This window comes from Lonchura striata, chromosome 3, assembly GCF_050655825.1.
Source record: "Lonchura striata isolate lonStrDom1 chromosome 3, ASM5065582v1, whole genome shotgun sequence".
Classification (NCBI taxonomy): Eukaryota; Metazoa; Chordata; class Aves; order Passeriformes; family Estrildidae; genus Lonchura; species Lonchura striata.
The window spans coordinates 64999069-65021443 of NC_140705.1; the positions used below are offsets into that span (position 1 = coordinate 64999069).

Sequence of the window (22375 nt, forward strand, 5' to 3'; positions counted from 1 at the left end):
ATTTCATTACATACATGTAAGTGCCACCACTATAAAAGCAGTGCCAGTTTATTTTGTATTTTAGAAACTGATGAACAAAAAACTCAAAAGTAACATGTATCTTCCACCATTACATACTGATTTCACTACATACATTTATTTTGTGCATTTTAGTGTACGTTTAAGTCTTTTTGTGTTTGCTACTACTAAGATAATACATTGTTGTTACAGAGTCTAGTTTACCTGGAGTGGACAGGACTTGAAAAAGGTTGCTATGAAAAACCACTTCTGCATCTCATTTATAAACAAAGCAAATTTTCTAATAGCTTTCTTTATAATCATGTCAGGATAATGTGGTATTTAAAAACTGCTAGAATTATAGGCCAATAAAAAACAGGCAATCGTTCTATAGAACTTCTATAAGGTGGGGACAAACTATATATTTAGGAGAACAAGGCTCATTAGAACAGAAAAAACTGCCATGCTTACATAGAATTTGCATAAAAATGATAAAATATCAGAAGACAGCCAAATAGTAAGACAGATACTCATCACCAGCTTAAAACAGGGGAGGCTGGAAGAACTGGGCCTGTGTAACTTGAAGGAGAGAAGTTCAGAGATTACCAAAGAACAGCTTCCTAGCAGGCAGAAGAAAATCACCAAGACTGGGAGTCCAGGCATTTTACTGAAGAACATGGCAAGTGAACAAGGAACAATAGCCATAAATTGCAACAGGAAAAAAAATCACACAGAGCCTCCCTACTATGAGATATATGAAGTACTGGAACAGGTTATGCAGTTAAGTTGTGAAATCTCTTTCCTTGGAAGTTTTAAAAGGCCAGTTGGATAAAGCTCTGGGATACCTGGACAGAATTCCATGTTGACCTTGCTCTGAGGCGGAAGATCAGCTAAGAATGTCCCAAGGTCCCTTTCAGCCCAAACAGTGACACAATAATGAAGGTCTCTTACAAATGCTGTCCTTGTGTCCATCCCAAGTAACCAGCAGGGAAGAGTAATTCCAGCTAGTTTGCCAGTTTAGGATTAAGGACATAGTTAATCTTAGGCACACAGAAAGTGATATACAGTGATTTGCCCATCTGATCAAAGAAAAATAAACCTCACCTACAGAAAACTGACTATTTAAAGTTAAAAATGAGGAATGCTAAAGAAAATGCGAGGAAATAGGGGACTCAGAAGAATTCAGGATGACACATTCTTTATCATTATCTTATTCTTTATCTTTACATCTATGTAAGTAATTTCCACAGGAACATGGGGGTGGGGAAACAGCATTTTAAAGGTAAAAATTATTAAAATTTCCATCAAATACACTTTCAAGAGAGGCCACCAGCATTGAGAACCACAGTATTGTATTGGACATTTCTGCTCTCATTACACAGTAAACAACTCTTGATTTTACTAAGTTTAAGGAAAATATATGTAGTTAATGCAAAAGCTATTTCTTTTGAAATGAAAAGAATGGCTGTTTCTTTAGTTGAAGAAAATGCTGAGGTGACAAAAAATAAAAATGTGTTCTTCAATATTTATGTAAAAACCAAATACGATTACCTCTTCTGCAAGTCGGCTATCACGCAAAGTTGGGGGGATTCCTGGGTGCTTTGCCAACAATTCCATCAAATTATGTGTAGAATGAAGTCTCTAAATATACACAAAGTCAAGAGCAATCATGAAAAAAATCCATTGCAACATCCGTGACAGGAAAAACCTGAAGAGCAATGAAAGCTTCCAGCAAGAAATAAGCATGCATTTAAAATCAGTTTTGTCTTTCTCTAGTAATGGAAGAGAAAGATTCCATCTTTATAAGATGGAAGCATCTTATAAAGAAAATAAAGATTCCACATTTTACTAGGATAGGAAATTACAGGAAATTAATTATTAAAAAGACCTTCTTTAACATCCCAAAAGCAAATCAGCAGGCAAGTGTGATACCAGGTCATCAGATCCTATGCCATACTCACCCTCCTAATTAAAACAGCCCCTGACTATTATGAAAAACAAATTATTTATCTCAGAGCACTTTCATTGGTAACTGTCTTTTGGAATATTCTGAGGAAACAATTCATTTAGCCTATCCAAAGCAAAACAAAGTGTAAAGAAAAGACCAGATCCCAAGAGCTATAATAATTTTTCATATTTTTCATTTCTGTGAAATAAAAGATATTGAAAAACACATGACCTTTTGGTATACTTTTAGGGAAAATAAATTTGATTAGTAATATAAACTCTGCTCCTCTTCTCTGGCATCACCCTTTGTATCTCAAACCAGACCAATAGTCTGCTTCCTGCACAGCTCCCACAAACTCATACTAATAACCTCCACTATCATAAACTTGTGCCCTTCTCACATCCTGGATTCTCTTCACTTCTGCCCTCTCTGTCACTTAAGAGGACTGGCCAGCAGTGATTTGCCATTATCCCAAAGAGCTAATCCTACACAACTAAGACTTAACAGAAGTAAAATTTTATTACACTAAGGCAATATTAGGCAGCATATACTTTGAGGGGGAAAAAAAACCTTATTGAATTGTACAATCCAGTAGAACAATATAGTTAAAAACCTATGAGCAGCTTAATAAGTTTATGCTAATGCACAACAGAGACATCAGGTGACCACACACAATACAATTGAACAATAATTTGCTTGTAGAAGCAAATAAAGAAACAGACAGCTGACCACTTCTTACCTATGTGTCACTAACATTTTAAATCTCTTATTATGCTGAAGAAAATTCTGGTCAATTAAGAACTGATAGTTCTTGAAGAACTATAAATATGTTACTTAGAGAGCTATTGACATTTTTATAAGGAAAATATATTAGTATTTTAAAATAGTATTCAAAAGGCATGAAGTCAAATGCCCGAAAAGGCATTTCAATTCTTTTTCATGTTTTGATGCACTTTTATCTTCTGCAGTGCAAATACTTTATTATTCTCTATCATTTGGCACATTAATATCAGTCTCAGTGCAAACCCTGCATTCTGTAATTGCAGGATGTAATACAACACTGTTGACATGAACAGTCACAGTCATATGCACCAGACTAGGAATTCAGCTAGTTAACCGTACTGCAGAACAGCAGGTGGAGATCACACACTGCTTCAGGGACATCAAGAAAACTCACAAGCAGGTTTTTAAAAGACAGTAGCTTTTTTTTTTTTTAAAAAAAAAGGAAACATGAAGGTCATGTGAGTTATGGGACAGATTCCTATCTAAACATTGTGATGAGAAGATTATTATCATTACAGCAGGCTGAAAGAGTAATTCAGCATACCACTGGGATGAAGAAAAGACTGACCTGTTAAATTAAATTTAAAGTATTCCAGTTCTTAACTATGTCTCTTTACATTTCAATGCTCACTCACTTGCAAGGAATCTGTTTTGAGCTTTTCTTTGTGCTCTTCAGATGATCTTAGTACTTCTCTGTAGAGCTCTGCAGCCATTCCATATTCTCCTGAATTAAAAAAGAGTAGCAAAAACACAGACACATTGTCTTGGTTTTCAAACATACAAACTGCTATAATATTGTAAGTGTTACATTACTTGGAACATACTAACATGTTCTCAGAGAGTCTGCATATTAAGCACCTGTCTTCAAGCAATTCTTTCCTAGTCATTCCTCCCTCCAAAAATTGGTAAAAGACAGAATATGATATTCTATAAAGACCAATGCAGTTTCCAAATTAAATATCTTTTGTGACTGTAAGATCTGTAAACCTCTTACTCTTAAAATATGTATTCATGGTTGCATAAATCCAAATAAAAAAATTTATGTTGTACTTAAAAAAATCATCTACAACTGACTCCAGTCATGTATTGCTAAATTTGCACTGCAAATGCATTATTCACTCTCCCAGTGAAAACCATGAAAGTTATGTCATACTTCAGAAATGCAGAAATTATTAGGTACATGCAGGGAGCATAACTACTAATACAAGCTGCCAGCATCACAATCACTTCTCAGAAAATAGCTTATATCAATTAAAAAGAAATACAAAATTGAAGTTGTGTATGGAAAAGTAGTGAAAAAATGAATCCATCTTAATTTTCTTTTCTCAACTGATGGGAGTTTACTTAGCCAGTAATACTCTTAGAGACTCTTAAAACACAGAGAAGTAGAGAGAAAAGAAATGCATAAAGTCAGATGAGAGTGAAATAAAAAACATCATCCTATCTATATGGAAGTGTACCAATTCTATGGCTACAAGATTTGCTGCTTCTTACATTGAAACAGTTGCATTTTTAAGGGTGTAGTCCCGAGATATAGGATTGCAATTACTAGTAACCAGCCAAAAGCTATGTGCTGAATTTGCTACCTTGTCAGGCCTCCCTTGAATTTTTCTTGACCTGACTGAACTTTTACTTGGCTTAGCTGTGATAGCAATTTCTATAATTCACTAGGTGTCTGTGGCTAATTTTTTGTATATTGTTAAACTTTTGTTTATCTTTGTGTGGTACAAACACAGCTTTATATAGACAGCAGTAACAAGCAGTTATTCCATGTAGAATGAGATATTTACAACTACCACAATGATGTAGTGTAGGGAAATATAGGCCTAGTAACAATAGCAGAGGCTATTGACAAGTAAAGATATAGGATGCAGTGTAGAGTACAGCCATGGGATGCTAAGAGATGGTGTACAGGCTTGGCAGTGAATAAAAAAGCCATGGCTATAAACAACTCACCCACAGTCAAAGAAATGCAGACTTACAGCTGGACAAAACTGGTTTTAGGGGCAACAAAGAGAACAAAGAAAGAGTATGTAACATTCATAAAAGGCATCATGTCCACTAAATTTGGTGTTTTCATGGAGCTGCAGACCAATGAAGAAAGAGAAAGATACAAACATGCTAGCAAACATAAAAATGACACTCATTGGATCCTTGTGTGAGGAAGAAACCATCAACACAATCATCTTATTCCTCCCAATGAAGATAGTGACAAGTGGCAATTGCACTGCTACCACGTCTATGAAACCACTGACCTCAGAGTATGGATGGGACTAAGCAGAAAGGTGAGCAGAAAAGCAGGACAAGTAGAAACAAGTAAATGTGATTGCTACTCTTTTCTTTGCCTGTAGCAATTTAATTTGGATTAATAATAATTAGACCTATAAGTTTTCAGTTATACTAAGGCTAAATTCATGGCCTTACTTTTATTTAAGGTGTGCTTCCCCTTTCCTGATAAAGAAGACTGAGTGTAAGAGTAATACTGGGGGAGGAGTTACAGACCAGAACTCTGCCTCTTTTGTCCTGCTTTTGTTTCTCATCAGATGAAACGTTTATTAATCTGGTTTACAAAATATGCCAAACATAATTTTGGCTACTAGTGTGTTTTAAAAGCATTACATCAGTACCTAATTCCTTCTAAGCACTTAACTATCAGAAACACTTATCTCCATGCTGCAGTTGTAACAAATTATTTCAAACCTACTGACTGAATATAGTCTTTCTGTGAGGCAGGTAAGAGAAAAGGCAGTTTTCTTGTTCTGGACGGAAGACTTTGACATGAGCTGGAAAAGTTCAAACAGCATGTCAGCTTTAGAAGAACTTGGAAACGTGGCATTTTTACACATTCATAATGGAGTAATTTGATATTTATTTTGTGGGCCACTCAAGATTCATATAATTATTTTTGTTTCTCATTCAAAGCTTTTTTTGCCTTATAATTCAGACAAAATTGACATTGACAGAGCCGTCTAGAAGGAGCAGGAAAAGGAATCTTAGCATAGCAGTTTGCATGGCTGGGGGCACAAGGGAAGCCCAGAAAGCATTACTGATAGAACAAAAGCAGGTTAAGTACAATTACACAAGTATGACTTCTTTTAACCTCCCAGTACACAGAGATGGAGCATATTCTTTACTCCTATATTTGCCTTACCTTTAATGATATGGATACCCGCTAAACCATTAAGAGCACACACCAGCTGTCGGTGAGCTTCTTCACACTCTGTTCGACATTTCTTTTGCAGAGATGCCAACAGTTCCTCCATGGTCATGGTGCTGAAAAGGAGAGCAAGTTTGAAACAAAATCACAGTACCAAAAAATAAGAGGGTCATGCTGAGCAGCATAGCAGATCATTACATCCATCCAACATGTTGTAAATGTTTTTTTGAGATTTCTTTATTATTAAAAAACATCTAGCTGTCAGATTTTCCTCCTGCTAGAGCTTTTACCCTAACTTGAGTGTGTCCAAAGGTTGCCATCTCCTGGAACACCAAAAAATAAGGAGCAAGAAGAAAACTTGAACTTGGTAAAATAATCCTTCATGGGGAAAAATATTGTTCTCCTTCCATTAGTAGTGAACTGTAAACAAGCAAAATAGACCTCATTTTGTCAAAAGCTTGTTGGATGGAAACAGCTATGACAGACTACATTTCTACCCTCTGCTACCAATCCAAACACAAAACACATGAAGTGTCAATGTAAAGAAGGAGATATGTGAAATGAGAACTGAGAAGACTAGCAAAAATCATTCTAAACTTCCTTTTCTACATTTGTCATATCTGCAAATTAAGAACTGAATTTTACCAGAAGAGAATTAGTTTCACATAAAAATACCAGAAATGAAAAGAGAAAAGCAAGAACAGAAATGAGGAGAATGCAAGAAGGAAGCTTGAAGGATACCTTGGAGTAAAGTCACAGGGTAAAGAATGAGAGGACTGATATGAAGAGACAGGAGAGTAAACAATAACAACAGCCTACAGCAGCTGACCTGAGGCTGCTTCTGATGCCAATTGCTGCTGTTAGACCAGACACCACCCCCCACCTCACCGAAACCCTGCTCCTCAGGCTCATTCACCTTCAGGAGAAGCACTTACTATTTAGCGTTCAACACTGTGGAACAGAGTACTGAACTCTTGCACAGATTGGGCTCAAATTATGGAAAGATACCCTTGCCTAGGCCTTTATTTTACTTTCCCCGCAACACTGTTCCAGTTGCAGAAACTGATTCTTGGTTTTATAGTACAGTGTTACACCAGAGTCAGCTTTAAATCAATATAATCACTATTCATAATTACTGAATTCTAAAAAGGCAATAGTAAATATACATGACATATGGTGATACTTCCACCATTGCTACTTACCTTTTATTTTCAAAACCGTCAGTGGTTCCAAGAAAAATTGTAACAGCAGAAGGATTTACATGTAAAATATGCAACTTGATACACAGCCTGAGACTACCAATTAAGTCAAAAAGAAGGGTTTTTTACTCAGTTAAACAAGGAGAGCTTTTTTTTTTTTTTGCTTCCTGAGTAGATCTCATTTACTGCCTTCACTACACAGGTGGGGGAAAAAAGTCATCTATCATAGAACAGAATATGCTCTGAATTCAGGTTTTTATTCCAGGCCCTTTTTCTCTTATCTACACACTCCAACATCAACTTTCTTATTTCAGTAAATTTCTCATATTCATCAAAGGTCCTAGCAGAGAATTTCTTCATTATTCTCCTACATATAACCAAAGGCAGGAACCAAATCTTCTCTCTATTCTGGGAATGTCCACTGCTGCAGTCAAGTTTGGTTCACAAAAAAGGTATATAAACAGTGCTGGGAATTGACTTTTCTTTGTACATGTAATTTTGAGAAAGATTTAATTTCCATTGCTGGTTTTTCCATCAATTACTATGCAGCTGTCACTGTACAACCATTCCACCAAAATCAACACAGTACAAAGCTGTTCCCACCATACTCTGCTCAGTTTACATGTATTTCACTTATACTACACTGGCTCATTTTAATGCAAATAATCTTGTATGATGGGTGGGAATATTGATTTTTCCTATGTTTGAATCCTTGCTTCCACATTAGCAGACTGCCACAGGAAGTGTGACAGCACAGCATCTAACTATTGGTCTCTGCTCAAGTAGGTGCAAAGTCAGCTTCAGCTGCTTAGGCACTGCAGGTGCCCTGTATAACAAAGAGCAAGGAGTAGGACATAAAACTTCTAACAAGAAATGAAGGAGACTGAATAGAATGGATGAACTAGGAAACAGTAGCAATAACATTAGCAGCACTACAAGCTGAAGTTCTTCCCTACCTATAGATTAACAAAAGAAACATAGACACCACTCTGAGAGGCTGGAACTGAAACAGCCTGTTCTTTCACAACCTCCTTGTTAACTCACTGAAAAGGTACCAGCTACATTTCTCAACAGGACTGGCAATATGCTTTTTCTTTTTTTTGGTCTAACAAAAGCTGAGACCAAACTGGTACTTGCAGAGGACTTGTGGAGGAAGAGGATCTTGAAAGCATGTAAATAAAAGAGTATTTGAACAGCTTTCAAATTTGGATCTATATTTACAAATTCTTCAACCTTCTTCTATATTACAAATTCTTCAACCTCATGTTAACATTTTCATTTAACTACGAATTATTCCATTATGTTGATTCAGTTCTTTCATTGCTCTCATTCATGAATGTGAGTTTTGTACAAGATCAAAAACAAAAAGCAGCAGGCTTATTTTAAAACAAAAAAAAAAGAATCTGATTTGTTTCACACTCAATCTGTTACCTGCAACACCCTAGTTATAGTAAGGTTAGAATGCCACTGGAGAATCAAATGCCTTCAGTACTATGTTCTTTAACACAAGAATTACACTAATGTCCCCACTGTGCCGTGTTCACTGTCTGAGGTCAGATTACCTTGGTGTGTCATAGTCACATATTGAACTAAAGAAGCTTAAATTAGGCTTCTTTGAGGACTGTACAAGAACTTGCACTGCTGGAGACAATCAGAGTTTTGCTTTGGATAAAGTAGGCTGTTTAAGAAATGACAGAAATTTTACTACCTTTTCTGCAGTGGCAAGAACTCTCCTCGAACAGCTTGTGGGTGACAGCAGGCCTGCCTCAGCCGTAGCAAAGGGTACAGAATAGAAGTCACAGTCCTTCTATCTAGGCTGCTAAGCTTAAGAGTCCAGTCCGAAATCTTCCTGAGTTTTGCCAATGCATCCTGGCAGCACACCTCGTGCTGGCGATGATAGAAGTGTCTCTCCACAGGAGAGAAATGAAGCCAGTGTATATTTTCTGTCTGAGGGGGGATTTGAATCTGAAATTTAAAAATAAAATAAGTAATTTGCAAATAAAATTATTGATAAATGATGTTCAGGAATTCTAAAACTCAAAAACTTTTATTTACTTGGTCAAGCACATCCTTCTTTGCTGATCTCCACATTATCTTCGCAATTAGACTGTAGAGAGGCCGGGGATTTTTTCTACAATAAGGTCGATATAGTAGTTGGTCCCACCAATGCTTGACCCAGTAAGGATCAACTCCAAGAAAAAGGACTAATCCATACAAGTCTGCCAAGAAAAGAAAGTGTTTCTGTTTTAATACTTCACAATATGTCTTAAAAAAAATAACTGTCATACAAACTGCCTCTAAGGCAAAAAACATCTCCATTCTGGCCTTTACCTTTTGTACTTGTTTTCCAGTCACTCCCTCAGTAAAATATTTGAGGCAAGGGACTGGGTGGTGGAAGGCGGACATTCTCTCCTTTAGCTCGTTTTTGATTTCCATACAACTTGAGAGAATATAGCTGTTTGTGAGACACTTTCCTAATTTCAAGCTTAGCAGAAGGGAGCAAAGAATTTAAGCCTACTCAGAGCAGAGACAAGAGGCAAAAATTACATGTTTGCATATGGTTAACTGGGTTTGCCAGGTTTTTCTAAACCAATATTGCTCAGCATCATTACTTCAGAGCCTGCTGTGCACCAACTGTCTGCTGCCCACAGTCCTAGAAGGGGCTGCAATTCAGAAGAATTTTCACTTCTCTACTAATGCATAAGAAATTAACAAAATACACTTCAATTGTTTTCTTGCTAATTGAGAGAATACATCTTGCTAATTCTGCGTAATTCAGAAACCCATCACTTTTTGGAATGAAAATTAAGGACATCCTGACTTTAAACTTCTGTCTAAATCTTACTAGAAAAATACAGAAGCACACATTTAAATGTTTCATGTGGATACTGCAGAAACAGAGATATGTGATGATATCTGATAGTTCTTGAAAATCTGGTGGCTGCATTCCTTATTCTCTCAGCTTTATCGTAATTCAGTATTCAGCTGAAAGCATTGAGACATTCACCAAATACATCACAGACCAGAGGAAGAAAAATCCTGGGAATCATTTCTATGCAAGAAGCAATTGTTTACCCAGAGGTCATATCTCACTGCATTACTAAAAAGGCGAGTGCTAGAGTAGTGGTTGCTGCTGCCTAAAATCTGTCCCCCACAAGCCTCTCCTGTAGAAAAGCAAGTTGAGATAACCTTTAGGCAATGCAGTCAGACCCTCTCAACACTCACCGCAGCTGGCTCAGCGATAGAGGCAAGAAAGGCTCTTTTTGCGGGGTTTTATTCCAGCGGAGGATATCACATGTGGCTGAAGGGAACCCAGCGAGGTAAAAAGCTGACCACGTGGAGGAGACAGCTTAAGAAGGGGAAGGGGTGGGGGCAGAGCTAAGGGCTGTGCAGAGGGGTTTGGTCTCCAGGGAAAGGGGGGTGGCCGCCAGGGATACCAATCCAATGAGGGGACAGGGAAAGGAGACACCAGGGCAAGTTACACAGGGGAAGTTGCAGCACAGAAGCCCAAATGGGAGACTGTTTTTCTCCCCAGGAAGACTGACTCTATGGTGTTGCCAGGGACAAGGTGAATTGACCGAGGTGGGAGAGTTCATGGGATGCTACACATTACAGCAGCAGTGGCACAGATTGAAATGAAGCAGCAGTTTTCATCCCCAATCTGATGGGGGCTGCCTTAGAGTCTGTATTATGAACTGTATGACATTTCAGATATGCATTAAACCAACACTATCACAAATAAGGCCTTGAAGGAGTTCATAACACTAAAATCAATCACTTCTTTCTACAGCTTTGCTTCATGAATGATGTATTCTCACAACTATTACATGTATTTATAAATTTAACTGAAAATTCTATTATGAACAAATCTAAAATATTGATTCTTACAACTTAGTATCCAAACAACAGTCCACAAATGCTTACACTGATTTATCCACTTTCAAATGCATTGCCCCAGTGTGTACCTTATATTTCAAAATCCATCAGAGAACACAGGGAGATAAAGCAGTTAGTCAGCTCCCTTTCTTTTATTCTATCTCTGTCTGAAGGCTGCCTACAGAAACTGAGCACCACACAAAAAAAGACAAGATAAATGTCACCTGCTAACATACAGCTACCTACTCCACACATCTCAATTCATTAGGTCCTTACATAAGGACTGGAGACAGTTTCATAAGCTTTAGCATGACTTTTAGACTTTATATTCATGGCAGTGGATGCCCATGGTAGTTCATATAGAACTATGCAAAAAGTAAATACAGCTTTGCTTGCTGTATTTGACAGGTCACAGGATTCTGTAACCAGGGCGGACCATCTGCTACAGAGAAGGGTTAGTATTTATCCACTCCACTAAGTGAAAACTGAAGAACACACTTGAGTCAGCTATTAGACATACAGCTTCTCTGCTCCCCAGATTACTTGTCTAACTCAGGGAAACAAAAAGACTTCAGCTCTTTAATTTTTATATTGATACATGTATTGATGGTTTTATTATCATGGTTAAAGTTTATGGCTTACAAAGTTAGAGTACCTAGTGAATTCAGGACAAAACTAGCAGACTTTTTAGCTGTTTCAAAGCCCCACCTAGTTATCAGCACAAGGAAAGCCCACACATTACACCGCTACATAAAAGCTCACCTTCTAATCCTCGCTGCACAGGAGTGCCACTGACACACCAGCGATTGATTCCACTCAAACGGAGCGCCATTTCAGCAGCCTAATGAAAGGATACAGAGCCAGGGGCAGGAATGGAAAAACAGTGGAACACAGTCTGACAGCACATGGATCTTATTTTTGAGAAGTCTGAACATCTTTTCAGAATGTACCCTAAGACCTAGAAACAGCATTGGTGCAATGTATTATAAAAACATATATAACATTTTTGATCTTTTTAGAAGGTAATTGAAAGCTGATAAAAGACATGTCCTCTTCCAAGTAATCAAGTGCAATTAAGGGTTCAAAGAATGCAAACAAATAGCAAAATAAACTGTATGTTAAAAAAAATTTAAACATTAAAGCCTGTAAGGCATTATATAAGTAGCATTTTTGTCTTCCTGTCTTGGGCTAAAAGACTGGACAAAGACTAATTAAAATAATACCCCCTGCAGACTGTATCCCTTGAGTTTGCAGACAGACTCCTGACTTGTTCAGCTTCTAGACCCAAAGGACATATCTATGCCTCTGAACCACATCACTGAACAATGCTAGAATCTTGTTTGAAACTATCAAACACCATATACAACATGATGACCTAGTTCTTTAAGCTGTCAGTATAGATTATGTTAAGTATTTTTTGAGCTAGATATACCTCACAATCTGCCCAAATTCCATCAGGAGAACCATTTAATAGTAAGTATCTCCAGCAGAAAATTAACTTCTGAAGAACATGGGACAAAGACAAATTACATGAGTGTACTCTGAACATTAAGAGACAGGAAGGAAAAACTCTATTATTTACAATAAACTTGTCCAAACATTTTCAAGTTAAATGAATGCACGACCAGGAACGTCATACCTTTGCAGTGGTGCATTCAACCATTTGTGCTTCATCAAGGCAGATCCTCCACCACTCCACTGCTACCAAGGGGCTGGGGATGGCCATGTAGCGCTTCTGGTTCCTGAAGCGGCGCCCGTCCTCACTGTTGCTGTGGGGAATGTCTACATAGTTCAGTTCGGTGCGCAGGACATCGTAGGTGGTGATAACCACCTCCTGCTCTGCCAGCATGTGTGGCTGCAAAAAGCCATGCTTCTTCACACCTTGATACACCTACAGGGATTTACAGTCAGCAGCACAATAGCAAAGAAGGGAGGTAAGAGACACTTTGATAAAAATTACAAAATATCAATACAGCTTAATATGTGCAAGCTTGTAGCAAAGCTGCTCATATAAAAAGCAACTGTGTATAAAATCTGTATTCACTTAATAGTATGATGGGAAATTAATCTAAGTAACCTAATAATAAATCCAATAGAGTCATAAATGCAAAAACTGTCTTTTTATGACTTTGCAAAACATTTATTTCCTCCTTTGAAGGAGAGAGGACTTCATTATTTTCTACAATGTGAGAACCCCGGGTTTGGTTTGGGGTCTCGTGTGGTGGTAGAGCTTCTCCTCCAACCTGTGTTCCCAAAGGGAAACTCCGCAGTCTCTTCTTGTTCGGTCTCAAGATGTTTTATTGCTAGTTATCTAACAGATTAAGTTCTCGGGCTGCGGCCCTTTGGTCAGCGGCCCAGGCAGAGAGGCACACACTCCTGACACCCTGACTGTCTGGTGTCTTCTTCTCCTCTCTCCCCGCCCAGGGCTGCTGCTATCTTTTATATGATATATTACGTATTACATGTTTACAATTATTCCCCAATACCTATTACCTACGTTGCCAAGTGTTTCTCTATTCTAAACCAATCTGTGAGTGCCAACATCACCAAGAACATGGAGGTAAGGAAGAAGAAAGAAGAAGGATGGGTTCAGCCCACTTTCCTTCATCTTAGAACTTCTGACCCCCATGTACAAAGTAAAAACCCCCCTGTACATGCACTAAAACCCCCCTGTACACTAACAAAAAATTTTTCCCTCTACTTTGTGATTACATTTACTATACTATCTAACACTTTGTGACTGCTTGTTCCACCTTCAAAGTCGGTATTTCATTCCATGGCTCAAACTCGAAATCACAGCTAAATCCAGCTGCCTGCCGGGGTCCAGACTGCCTCTGACCACAGCCTGGAACCTCCAAAAATGTCTGAGAGACATTTTGAGTTCCCACACTACAATAGTTATTTGTTGTAACAGCTGTTTGAAGATTAAGTATTCTGTAATATTGTATGTAACAACATTATGCAAGTCAATGTTACATGTTCAGTCTTCTCTTCTTTACTGTAGATGCCATCTCCCAAAAACTTTACTCACTGAAATTTAATGGATGATTAGGCAAAGACAGAAATATTCATCAAAATATATAAAAACTAGAAATGACATTCTGAGTAAAGTTGTACCTACAGAGATTTAAGAGATTAAAAAAAAATATCCTAGGTAAAATAAAGTCCCTGTGCATTAACAGAAACCTTCCTATTGACATTTATTCCATTACCAGAAGTACATTTCTTATCTCCCTCATAATGTTAAGCCAAATCCCTTTAGAAACACACAGAAGTTAAAATAACTGCTCTTTACCCCTTGATGATCAGCACATTATTTCACTGTTAATTTCACTCTTAATCCTACTTTTTCTCCCAGTAATAATCTTCCTCTACATTTGTGTATATAGCAACAGTGTTTCTGTCAATTGAAAGAAACACCTGCAGATAATTTCTTTCTGTTGAGCCCCAGAGTGGGACAACCCAGGTCATTGCACATGAAACAAAAGAGAGAAGGGGAGCTTGAAAGGGGAAGAAAAAAGAAACAAATTAACTAAAAAGACTATGCTCTCTGAAGCAACCAAAAAGAAACAAACAGCTGCCAAAGTCTATTGATTTCTTCAAGTACTTATGAATAGATTTTCTGGAGATTTATAACTTCGCCAAGTTTTGGTTTTCACAACAGCGGGAAAAGACGTCTGCCACAAGCAAGACTTACTGGTAAATTTTAATTTCTTTTTCTATTACATAAAACCATTAGAATTTCCCATGGGTTGTAAGCAGTTGAAGAGTAAAAAGCACACTTCACATGCAATAAAAAAGTTGTTAACATGGGAAACTGAATCTTTGAAACATCTCCACTACTTTCATTTTACCTTAACAGAAAATAAACCACCAAATTTTCATTTTGAAGCAACCCTGAAAACGAGTTTCATAGTTGGCAGTTAAAAGAATATGAAAACAATCTTGCAGAATGGAAGATGTCAAACAGTTTAAAGTCCTGACATTCAGTATTTAAACTATCTTATTGTTACCAAGTAAATCTATTTCTGATAACTTTCATCAAAGCTGGTATTAAACCTGGACTGAGTCCTAGGAAAACCATGTGAGTTTTACACATTGGTTAGTTCCTGCATTAAATCTAGTTGGGACTGCTTACAGAAATAGCACTGGAGACCTAGAATTCATTTATACATTGGGCAACTACATGTAATAGCCAAAGGTACCAGATATATCCCTGAATACAAAGTTATATCAGTCTGTCACTACTTTGTTCAAAATACAAGTGATTGCTGGTTTTCAAAGCTCTTGATCATTACAAAGGTTCTTGACTGCTAAAAATATGAAGGACAAAACTTGGCTGCATCAGTAATAAAAGACTCTTGAATACTGTGATAACAATATTTTTAAAAACCTGTATAGCTATTGTTACTCTAAGTTTAATTAGATTTGTTCTAGTGACAGGGTTACAAGAAACTAAGTAAAAAGACAATACATGGTCTCCAAATGAGCAACATCCTAATAAATTTGGTAGATGTTATAGACACAACAGCCAAGTTGTAACAGTATTGTTTTCAGTAAACGCCAATGCCCAAGACTTCTTTTATAAAGCCTGAGAATCAGAAATGCAAAACTACAGGCTTTACCTATGGAAACATTTTTTTATCTGTAAAAAAAGGAGGAGCAACAGTCATAGAATTGCTTAAGTGCACACGTACAGCAATACAACACTCAAAACATCCATAGTCCTTTTTAAGTCCCTTGGTAGTCTTCCCAACAGCCTTTCCTCTCAGAAACCACACGTTGTTGCAACCACACAAAAATTTGCTTTTAGTTGCTATGCAATCTAGTCCACTGGTTTATCTTCCAGTGACCAATTAAAACAGAAAAAAAATCAAAACTAACTGCAGATTGTCTTTCTGGGACACCAATGTACCACATAATGCCAAAGCATTGGTTTAGCATCAAGAAATGTAGAGCTCTGGCAGAGAGGTCAAAGACCTCTGAACTTCCAGTGATGCAGAATATCAGACAGGAAGCCCCAAGCCTTGCTAAAATAACTCTCTAGAATATCAAACCATATAATCTTACCAGAACTCGAAGAGATGATGATCTTACATGCCTGTTGATCTCATCTACCCACTGGTGACAAATAGAACTTGGAGAAATTATCAGAGTCGCTCCTGTGGGAACTGGTTTCATTGCCACAAGGCAATGGGGACAGTAGAAGGGCCTGCTTGTCAGGTTCTCCTCTTTGTAGTTTACACATTCTGCATGCTGCCACAGGTAACATTTCAGGCACTGCACACGAGCTTTATAGTCAGCCAATCCGAGCTCACCACAGATGCATTCAAAACGATATTCAGAGGTATTAAATGGAAATACAGAGCTGGTATGTTGTACACTACTGCCAGCATGTTCTTGGGAATGTGAGGACTGGACCTTTGGGTTTTCCTGCTGGATAACAGCTGTAGTTTTAGAAACATCAACATCAGGATGACTGCTCATGTCACTGGAGACAAGGAGGTTGCCATGAAAATCAGGAGACTTTGGGACCACAGCTTCTTGCTTAACATTTTTCTCTTCTACAGAGTTCTCATGATCTGCTTCAGATTTCCTCTTGTTTTTACTAGTTGTACAATAATCATGCTCTTCCATGGCGATATTTTCATGTGAAGCAGTTTTAAAGACATTTTCAGATGTTACATCACTGTTTCTTGATTCTTTGGCTTGAGTTTTAGCATCAATCAATTGCTCCTTCTGAGTGTTTTCTGAAGTTCTCGCTACCTACAATGTAAAATTAACCAAGAATGTCAGACTTTATATTCAGACTTGCCCAGTGACATTTAACAACTACCAGTGCTACTTAATGTCTTCATTAATGACATAGCTAGAGAGATCGAGTGCACCCTCAGCAAATTTGCAGATGACACCAAGCTGAGTGGTACAGCTGACGCACCTGAAGGAAGGAATGCCACCCAGAGGGACCTGGGCAAACTTGAGAAGTGGGCCGATGGGAATCTCATGCAGTTTAACAAGACCAAGTGCAAGGTCCTGCACATGGGTTGGATGAAGAAATTGAGAACAGCCCTGCTGAGAAGGACTGGGGAGTACTGGTGGGTGAGAGGCCTGGACATGACCCAGCAATGGGAATTTGCAGGCCAGAAAGACAATCATGTCTTGGACGGTATCCAAAACAGCACAGGCAGCAGGGCCAGGGAGAGAATCCTATCTGTCTATTCATTCTTGTGAGACCCCACCTGGAGTACTGCAATGCAGCTTTGGAACCCCCAATATAAGGAGCATATGGAGCTGTTGGAGAAAGTCCAGAGGAGGGCCACGAAGATGATCAGTGGACTAGAGTACCTCCCCCATGAGGAAAGGCTAAGAGAGCTGGAATTGCTCAGCCTGGACAAAGCTTCAGGCTAAATTATGGCTTTCCAGTACCTGAGCAAAGGCTACGAGAAGCTTTGAAGGGACTATCTACAAGAGCATGTAGTGACAGGACAAGGGGGAATAGCTTTTAATGAAAGAGAACAGGTTTAGTTATTATAAAGAAATTCTTCACTGAGTAGGTGAGACACTGGAAAAAGTTGCCCAGAGACAACGATGCCCCAACTCTGGAAGTGTTCAAGGCCAGGCTGGATGGGGCTTTGAGCAACCTGGTCTAGTGGAAGGTTTCCCCACAGCAAGGGGGTTTGGAATTAGATGAGTTTTAAAGTCACATCCAACCCAAACAACTTTCTCCTCACCCTTTTTTTAATGAACATATAAACACATCAGTTACATAGATATTAAGGGCTTATATCAATTTGCAGTTTGAGGATTTGATTAATGCTTAGCAGTATTTAAAAAACAATTTCCCAGTAAGAACAATACAACTCCCAGTGACACTATATTAGAAGACTTATGACAGATGTAGTTAATATTTTAGCCTCAAATTTTATTTACTTATGGTTTCTCCTTCTTTATTTTTAAGTGTTGAAGCAATTGCTGCAGTTTTCTTCCTTTTTACCACTAAATCAGTGTCACTGAGCTAGTGTATATAGACAGTGCAGATGAGAGTAGCATGCATTTGGCAGAAAAAAAGAACAGCCTTTGCAAATTCTTTCAAATAACTACAGTAGTATGTTTTACCTGCTCTTTCGTTCTTTCTCGCTTCTTCTGTTCCTTGTAATTTTTTCCCAGTTTGAAAGACCCAGCCAGACCATGTCCTTTAACTTGTTCTACCACCCGTTCTGCAATTAGTTTTTCTAGAGTTCTTTTGAGAAGTCGTTTATTTCTCTGCGTGTCATACCTATATGTAGAACTGATGTACTTAAATATTGCAATTATGGATGCTCCTTTCTTCACATTCATTTCCTTTACAGCTGCTAATATCATTACTCGTAAGCCTGTATGAAGAATCAAAACAAAAAATGAAGTTACCTCACAGAATGCGTATTAAGGTAACTCTAAACATAGTGTTCATCTAAAAAATGCAGATAGGCAGCAGTTTTGACAAGCTTTTACTTGATGCAGCTCTACAGATTTCTGTCTTGCAGTGATTCTAAAACAGTGTTGGAATAGTAATAGAAATAAATCACTCAATTTTCTTACTGAGGCATAAAAAGACAGCTTATTTCATTTAAAGGCATAAACTCTTTACAAAGACCTCTAGTTGCATGGAGCTCTGTAGCAGAGTTCCGAGTTAGTAATTTTACTTTTAATTGTGTATCACTTGTTTGTAGCATGTAATCCTACATGACAGTGCTCAGCAAAATAATAATTTCATTCTGAAGAAGTCAAGAGTAGCCCTAACTCATGGTCAGTGCCCAATATAACACAACGCTAAAAGCAAAACATATTTTAAAACTTATAAGAAATACTTACTGGGATACTGTATTTTTTCCTTTAATTTAGGCTCCATTTCCTTTGTTTTTTTCTTTTTATTTCCCTCTAAAGGTTGAGGTGGAACAAAGAAGTTCACAAGCTTACCCTAATGCAGACAACATTAAACAGTTATTAGCTCATGTCTCTTCACAGTCACTCTGACCTTCATTAATCTCCTCATATTTGAAAGTAAGCATGAGCTGCTACAAATGTATGTTCTGATCTAACTTTCTTAGATAGCTCATTTTTAACGTACAGAGTGACACATCATTCAGTTCAGTTTCTTGGAAAACAGTGTTCAGCACCCTAACTGAAACACAAAAAGCAGCTCTGAAAGCCTTTTGGGTCCTCTACTGCTTTAGCACTAAGTTGCAGGAATCTACAGATGTAAGTGATCTAGGTTCCTGATGGGGGAGGAAAAAATATATTTAATATATAGCTAGAAATACAAAAGGAAGTAAGCAATATAGAGGAAGAGCCCTAGTCAGCTGTAGAAAAAGTATGTTTCTCCTTTTAGGGATTGCCTCCCAAAATTTTGCTCTATTATTAGAGTAATGTATTAGCTAAGATGTCTCTCCCAACTACTTACATCATGAAACAGTTTCAGTGACTCCAGCGCTCCAAAACCTCTGGTCTCTACGTATTGTTATCAGTCAGTGTCCAGGCATTTTAGTGCTTATACTCCTCTCTTTGCACTACTCGGTGCTGACCCTCTTATATATTTAAGAATTATTTTATTCTCTGTAAGAATTAAGTCCTTTTAACTGATAAAATGACAAGCAGGCAGGAGATCACTATGATAAAAGCCATGATTTCCAAGGGATAGAATTCAGGAAGTGGTAAGAGTTTACTTAAGAATAATGGTCCTTTCCCATCAGAAAAAAAAATTTTGGTTTAGTGGATGTGCCAAATTTTCACAGTATGCATGATGAGGAAAGCGAAAAGATGGAAAATAAATAAGCTCATTTATTATATGAAATAGAAGGAGAGCAGAAATCTTTATTCAGAATGTAAACTGTCCCTACTTTAGCATGGAACATGTGTCTAATGGATGCTTGGCACCCATCAATACAATGAAGGGAAGAACGACCTCCAACGTAGTAAACTAAATACATAATTTAGTTTACTATGTCCTACTAAGGGAAAAACTTTCACAGTAATAGACCTTTAAATATGGACTTCTAAAGCAATAAAAAGTGCACTTGCATTCATTCTGAAAAGCATTTTCTTAATAATAACTCTCAACCTGGTTTCCTTACCTCAGGTAATGTCAGATCATCTTGTTTAATGTCTGGTCCAGTATGATTCAGAATAAGAGCCAACACTTCTACTGTTTTTCCAAGACCCATCTCATCCGCCAAAATACCTCCAGGCCACTGGGGTCCAGCAGTTGGATACTCACGGATAATGCTAAAATTCAAGTATATTCCCAGTCAGTCAGTAACTACAGAATGTTGTGACAGAGAAGTGTGCATTTAGGGACACACAGCATAGCTTCAGCACGGCAAAGTTTGTAAGGTGAGGCATTATCATTTATTAGTTGAGATTAACATAAACTAGCAAGCTTTTTGGGTGTATGAACCTGACCAAGACAAATATGCATGACAGAATTTTTACAATTTTTTCACCTCCTAATAGGTCTTGCCTTGCTAACCTTAGCATATCATAGCATTAGTCTCAAAAAATTTGAAATATTTTTATATTCACATGTGAAAAAGACCTGAAAGTTACATAGGGAAAAATAAAAAGCAAACTAGCAATCAAAAGGTTCTATTCTGACCAAGTTAATGAGAAAAGAGAAACAGGCTTAGTAATGCAATACCCAGCATTAATAAAAAGCTTTATCCTGCTGCCTTCCTTTGGACTTTGAAAACATTGGATCAGAAGATCAAAGCCTCCAATACTCTAAATTTAAAGTTAATATTAAACCACTGAATTATTGACATTTTTAATAAAAGCTTTAATAATTACATCTTCAACTTGAGATCTACATATTTATCTGTGCATTACATACTCGAGTTTGTTCTTTTTTTCAAATTAAAGATATAATTATTCTAATTCTTTAGTTGCTAACCGAAAAACAAGTTATGGAATATCTTATATCCTTCAGGATAAAGCTGCCAACATGGTTTTCACAAAGTACAACACTGAGGTGTCCTCAGAAAGAGTAACTATAAAAACGTACCAGCCAGTAAATGGATTATAGTAGATTTTTACTCCATCCAGAGTGATCACCTCCCGCCATAAGAAGTGCAGCGCATTTTCTACGGAGAAAGTGTTCACGTTACTATGATGAAGTTTCTCTATTAACAGCACACTCCTTAGAATTATTCAGACTTTTTGTGACATTAAGAGAAAAAAAGCTGAAATCCACCTCCACAGAGCTTCATGACCAACATGATACATTACCTGCTGTTCAGCAAAACCTAGTTTATCATTTAGTGTATGACCCAAACAACAGCTTTCATGATAATACTAATGAAATAACTCACAAAACTTCTAATCAAATAGCAAGGAAACATTACTGCTGACCTTTTCCTCAATTATGCAAGTTTTTCAAATCCATATACTTGCCACTACTTGGAGTACTTGTGTGGTTCTCTTGGTGAAGCATCCAGTTCACAGCCTCGCTTTGGTATGGCCTCAGAATGGGAATTAATGCAGGATGCTGCACATCCTTTCTCAGTAATTGGATATCCTGTTGATGGGTGTGCCGTACGAAGTCATAAAGCTCTTCAATATTTTGTCGCTCTAGTTCCGTGTCGGATTCTTCCTCATCTTCCTCCAGCTCATCTGCATACACCAAATAATTCAAGACATGCATCATCAATCAACTTGGGACAACATTTCAGTAAATTTTGCAGCAACATATTTAGTTTACACATATGAAAATAAGCAAAGCAAAGTGTCATTTAAACATATGCCATGACTGCATCTGACTCAGCTAGCAGCAGTGGCAAACAATGAGCAGTTTAATAACAAAACTAAAGAAAAACTATGCAAAAATAACAACAGTAATAATAACAGTAATAGCAATGAAAAAGAAGAAAGAGAGAGATTAAAAGAACCCAAGAAACAAATCATGCATAATACAATTGCTCACCTCTCACTGATCAATTCCCAGCCCATCCCTAAGTAGCAACTCGTGGCTCCCAGCCAACTCCCACCAGTTTATAAACTGAGGATGTTGTTCTGTGGTGTGGAATATCCCTTTGGCTGTCCTGGCCATGCTCACTCCCTTCTTGTGCACCTGCAGAGCAAGGACTGAAAAGTCCTTGACTTGGGGTAAGCACCACTCAGTAAGAAGTAACAAATCATTGCATTACAAACATTATTGTCACAGTGAACCCAAACACATGGCACTGATCAGCTACTAAGAAGAAAACTAACTCTATCCCAGCTAGAACCAGGACACCTAAAAGTTAACATGCTAAGGTGATCACACATGTATACATAATCAGCAAAGCTATTTCTTTAAAATTTAGGTATAGAATGACCTGAACTTATTTATTTAATAGACTTTCCACTAAAAAATTCCAGTTGGTACAGAATCACAAATATCTC

The 22375-nt window shown here is 37.6% G+C and overlaps 1 protein-coding gene across 1 annotated transcript in view; it reads right to left on the reverse strand.

The window, feature by feature from the left end:
- The window catches only part of SHPRH (SNF2 histone linker PHD RING helicase), a 49071-nt gene that overhangs the window by 17534 nt on the left and 9162 nt on the right, over positions 1-22375 (reverse strand). Inside the window, exons 4-16 of the mRNA XM_021527009.4 lie at positions 21386-21604; positions 20997-21075; positions 20071-20221; positions 18812-18917; positions 18077-18333; positions 16031-16726; positions 12600-12851; positions 11723-11801; positions 9140-9303; positions 8793-9049; positions 5880-6001; positions 3364-3452; positions 1549-1638 (exon numbers count right to left, since the gene is read on the reverse strand). Coding sequence (XP_021382684.2) covers positions 1549-1638; positions 3364-3452; positions 5880-6001; positions 8793-9049; positions 9140-9303; positions 11723-11801; positions 12600-12851; positions 16031-16726; positions 18077-18333; positions 18812-18917; positions 20071-20221; positions 20997-21075; positions 21386-21604 — 2561 coding nt within the window. The remainder of the gene's footprint in view (positions 1-1548; positions 1639-3363; positions 3453-5879; positions 6002-8792; positions 9050-9139; positions 9304-11722; positions 11802-12599; positions 12852-16030; positions 16727-18076; positions 18334-18811; positions 18918-20070; positions 20222-20996; positions 21076-21385; positions 21605-22375) is intronic.